The sequence below is a fragment of the Centruroides vittatus genome, unplaced genomic scaffold, assembly GCF_030686945.1.
Source record: "Centruroides vittatus isolate TY-2023 unplaced genomic scaffold, ASM3068694v2 scaffold_1167, whole genome shotgun sequence".
NCBI classification, from domain to species: domain Eukaryota; kingdom Metazoa; phylum Arthropoda; class Arachnida; order Scorpiones; family Buthidae; genus Centruroides; species Centruroides vittatus.
In genome coordinates, this window is record NW_027122671.1 from 2546260 (window position 1) to 2551451 (window position 5192).

A 5192-nucleotide genomic window follows, 5' to 3' on the forward strand; every position below is an offset into this window, starting at 1 on the left:
CGGTTGTAGACCGTCAGCAACTGACAAATTATACATCTATCTTCTTTATTTATGTAATGTAAAGCTTCATATTGAAGTTATCAATGACAAATTATCATAATTTATATTTACACTCAATTATAATACATTAAAATTTTCTGAGTTACTTTACACAAATTATATTTATGTTGGAGTAGGTAAACTTGAATTCATATTGACCTATTATATTATTACCATTAATAATACAAACATTTGAGAACCAGTGGCGATTCCTTAAATTATAATATACAGGTTAATTTACCTATCTATAATATTCTAATTATAGGCATTACTAATAGGCTAACTTATTTTTTATTATTTATCAATTCCATGCTTCATATTTCAGAATGCATTTCAAATGTATCAACAAGGACCAATGAGACAGGAGTTTCAGTCCCCTGGAATGATTGCATATGGGCTCCCTCCTCATATGATTGGGTATGGTCCCTCGCCACATATGATTGGTTACGGACCAAATCCTAATATTATTGGATATGGACCATCGCCACATATGATTGGTTACGGACCAAATCCTAATATAATTAATTATGGACCACCTCCTAATATGACTGGCTATTGGCAACCTGCAGAAATGGTTGTTCGTGTATCTCAACCAGGAATGTATTATGAGCAGCCAGTGCAACAGCTGCAGCAAAGACCGCAGCAAGAATTATCTGAATTTGAGCCGCCAATTGAAGTAATTGAATATCAGCAAAAAGCACAGATTCCTGATAGTGAGTCTTCTGCCCAGAATACCTCAAGAGAAGGACAAGACTCGAATCTGTTATTACAAACGGGCAACTTTTTATTAGATCCGAATCATATGCCTCGTAATGGTAAATTTTATCAATATTGGAATAAAAATCTCAATTATATTAATGCTAACATAAGTACAGTTACACGAACAGTCATATTTTATGAAACTGCTGAAAAGACCAATGGCAGGAAGAATGTAAATAGTTTATCTCCGAAGCCCATGCCTCGGAGTGTAGGTTATAACAGCGGTAGTCATAATCTGTATAATTAAATTTTAATTACAAAGCGTAGATAAATCTATACAAATAATTAAAAATGGATTCAGAAAATAAAAAGGCGATAAATCTTCCTGTTCCTGGTTATTCAAATCTATTGTTGACTTTGCAGCCAAACTGACTTTTGAAACTGACAGTTGACTTTTCAGTTTTAATACTTCACACTTAATACAACAATTTATATACAGTACATTAGTAATATATTGATAACTTTCGTGCCTTTCCAATCATAATTCAATTTCGAGGAATTGTTAAAAGAAAAATTAATTATTGTCGTTAACGTTTATAACAATATATATATGAATTTTTAAAGTTTGATATAAAGTTATAAATAGGAAAAAACCATATAATTAAATGAATATGCTCAAATAAACCTGAAAAATTTCTTTTTCACTAATAATTTGATAGTTTTTTTTTCCTCTTTACGCCAATTTCTATTGTAATAATGTGTTGTCCTGAAGTGAATTTTTGATTTTTTTGTTTTTTTATACTTTAGTTTCTGAATCGGCTGATGCAAGTGGAATTTCGGAAAGTAATTTAAAACAAAATATTTATCCAGTCCTTAATTCAGAAAAAGACATTCTGGATGACAATGAACCAGATGTCAGGAAATGTATAGATAAAAACACTACATTTTCCGATATTTTTGATGAATCTGATGATACAGTAGAATCTTCTGATGTAAGTATAAATTTAATAAAATAATTTCAGACAAGTTTCTTAATATTTGTGTCGTTTGAAAGATGATTATTGATAAATACGACTTTCTTATATTAAAACGCATTAATTACAATTCACATAAATTCATTTCATATTGTTTAGTTTTTTAAATTGATGCAATATTTCGGTTATAGATTATATTTAGCAGTAATTCATCTCATTTTAGGTGAGAACAAATTTATTAAGTTCAATACTTAATAAATATTTTAAAATTTTAATTTTCAGAAATCTAATCAAGAGATAGAACTATCTCCAGAAGAAATCACATCGGATGTTTACGAAGAGTATAAAATACGGCCTTTGCTTAGAGATTTTAGCCAACTCGAGCGCTATTCATTGGTTTCGGAAGTAATTTATGAAGAAGAGGAACCTGAATCTGGAGAGGATGGATCAAAAAGTGATGGTAGCATTCATTCCGATACTATTATTGATTATGAAAAGTGTGATGTCAACATCGGCGGAACTGATTTATTGAACCAATGTCACATTGAAAACAACGAATCAATAATTGCTGAAGAAAAGTATGTTGCAAACATATCTGAATTAGTAGAAAAAAGTCAACCATTGACTTCTCTAGATGATAAACCATGCACCTCAAATTTATCAATCAATGAAACGCCAAAAGTTTCTGACGAGTTTCATCGTTCGAATACATTTAGTAACGGATTTGAGGAAGAAGGAAATCGAAATGAAGTAAACAAAGAAATATTACAATCTAATTTTGACACTATAAAAGATTTACAACTTGATAAGAATTATGCTGGAGGAGCAATTGAAGTTGATAAAGGTAAGATCATATCGATAAATAGTTAAAGTTATGTATGAGACTATCTTTATAATTCAATATCTTTCAGATTTTTTTCATAATTAAACAGTTATAAAAGTTTTAAATTCATTTGCATAAAAAATGTTTACATAATGATTAGATAATATTCGTAGTTCCAAAGGTATTTAAGTAATTATGAAGTAATTTTAATAAATAATTAAACATACAATTAATTGCGTATCTTTAGTCTTTTTATCATATTTTAAAATAATTTGGATATTGTGACGGGTAATGTAACTGGATGTCTGAGAAGCGTATTCATTCTGCTATAGTATATTATTGTTTGTTATTGAATTTATAATTAATAATTTTGGTTAATGTTACTTATGGTTCCAAAATGGCGGTTCGTCTCTGATTCTAGCAAATAGAAGAAGGAAAACAGTGGGGACGCACGTTCTAACCTAACCTAACCTATTCTAATAATTTGGTTGGTAATAATTATGGTAATTTATTAGAATAGGTTAGGTTAGGTTAAAACGTGTTTCCTTTCTTCTATTTGCTAGAATCAGAGACGAGCCGCCATTTTGGAACCATAGGTAACATTAACCATAATTTTTATTAAGAGAAACATACAACAAGTATGCTTAATTTACAATATCATCTGATTTTCAGTTATGGATGTTGATTATTCAAGTTTACCAGAAGAGGAATTATCTGCAAAATCTAAGAAAGAGGTTAGAAAATATCTTTCACTTTAGTTTAATGAACAGATCTTCATTTCATTCTAAACTCTCTCTCACGATCACATATTAATTTTATGATTTTCATTTTTAATTAATTTTTTTCAAAATTTAAAAAATAATATTCTATTTATTCACATTGAAAACACTCTGTTTTATTAAAAATTACAAATGTAACAATATTATATTATGTAAAAATGGAGAGTTTAAAGTGAGTATATCACATATTGGTGTTGATGATTTTAATTATGATTTTAAAAATCATTTTTATTTAAGAACGATTAAAATCGTTTAAAAATTAAATACAATTTTTATATTTATTTACTACTTTTCTTATATATAAAGTCTTTCTTTATCTCAAATTTTTAAGTCATGAAATTCATTTATGTAATGTTTATGGCATCATTTCATGTATTTTTAACAATATACAACAACAGAATTTCAATAAATAACTAGGTTTTTCATTTATTTATGTTTTTTCGCTAAGAGAAAGTACACTGATATTTAAATAATTATAAATTTTTTTATAATTCTATGAAATATTTTTAATATTTCGATTAATGAAATGTTTTTCTATTTTTTCAGGAAGAGACAAACTGTGCGAGTCTCTTTTTATATTACTTTCGCAGACTTTCAAGTTTGCTTTTTTCTTGTACAAAATCAAAAAAGTAAGCTTCGTTGCTCATTGGAAGATGCGGTTTTGCATAAAATGGCGTTGAGTATTATTTACGTAACAGAGATTTGGTGACAGCGACGTTTTCACCAGAAAAGAATCAAAGGAATAAAATGCAAAGTTCGGATGTTTTAAAATTAAAAATATAAACACAAAATTTAACAAGATGAAGCATTTTCTTCCTCTGAACCGTTTTAAACACTCTTTACATCGTTGCAAGATCGAGCCATCTTCCGTTTTCATTTACCAACTTGAAGTTGATTCAACGCCTTTACATTCGTTTGTTAATATATTTTGTTATATATTACAATATTCGGTTTTTGTTAATATATTTATTCTTAAAATTTATTATTTAAAAACTGAAACATTTGTATTGATATAAATTATTAATAAAAATTATTTCAAGTGTTTCCTTTTATTGATTGTGCCGAATCGTTTAATTCCTGTATATAAATAACAATATACTATACTTAATACTTAACGAACACAATACATTTAACACAGGTAATTCAGAAAATTTGAACAAGACTTCTTGCAATGTTCACTGTAAATATTGAATAATCGTTATATTAATTATTTGCATTGACTTTTGTGTCGTATTTACCGGTAATAGTTAATACAACATCAGTGGCGTGCCGTGACATTTGATGATAGGGAAGCTGTGTTTCTGTAAGAAGCCGACTTCCAGGGGCAATCAGTTAATTGCGCGTCAGTGATGGCCTAGGATCCATTCGTACGTGCGTGGTGGCGGAAGAGACGTACCTGACAAAAACCGACAAAAAAAAAACATAAAATAAACATATACTATGTACAAAATAGTTTGCTTTAGGACAGTCAGCCGTTCGGACATCCTGGGCGTCATTGTGGTTCTTCGATGGTCGATCGAAGGTGGTCCATCGACAGTGGCGTTGACAAGTCTGTAGGGCACGGGGAGACTTCCTCTGTTGGCGTCGGGGACACGGTCTAACGGTCTAAGTCCGAAGTGGCACGGGTTACAGGTTGGCACAATAGACGAGAAATTGTATTTTTTTTTTTTTTTTTTATTTTTTGCGCGTCGACACACCGCGTTTTGGTTATGGAACGTTAACCGAGTGCCAGGTGTCCTCGATTGTCGGGGATTATATCAATCTCCTTTCTTTCGTCCATTTGATTGGTCGTTCTCCCTCAATCACGCTTCCTGAGTGGTTGGTCCCTGGTTACTAAACGTAACGAGACTCTTACCTGGAGCGGGAAAAAAGTCAAAA

At 30.1% G+C, this 5192-nt stretch overlaps 1 protein-coding gene across 1 annotated transcript; it reads left to right on the top strand.

Annotated features, from left to right (window-relative positions):
* Positions 1 to 312: 312 nt before the first annotated feature.
* Positions 313 to 4183, top strand: LOC136986685 (uncharacterized). Its single transcript, XM_067284262.1, has 5 exons — positions 313 to 854; positions 1546 to 1730; positions 1995 to 2556; positions 3208 to 3269; positions 3861 to 4183. Exons 1-5 carry the CDS (start codon positions 377 to 379, stop codon positions 3945 to 3947), a joined length of 1374 nt encoding a protein of 457 aa, XP_067140363.1. The 5' UTR covers positions 313 to 376; the 3' UTR covers positions 3948 to 4183.
* The last annotated feature ends 1009 nt before the right edge of the window (positions 4184 to 5192 follow it).

What these genes read in the sequence shown, in the direction of transcription:
- LOC136986685 (XM_067284262.1), top strand. Translation starts at nt 377, where the DNA reads ATGTATCAACAAGGACCAATGAGACAGGAGTTTCAGTCCCCTGGAATG. An exon ending in ATACAGTAGAATCTTCTGAT is followed by an intron (nt 1,731 to 1,994) that starts GTAAGTATAAAT and finishes TTTAATTTTCAG; the next exon opens with AAATCTAATCAAGAGATAGA. An exon ending in CTGCAAAATCTAAGAAAGAG is followed by an intron (nt 3,270 to 3,860) that starts GTTAGAAAATAT and finishes CTATTTTTTCAG; the next exon opens with GAAGAGACAAACTGTGCGAG.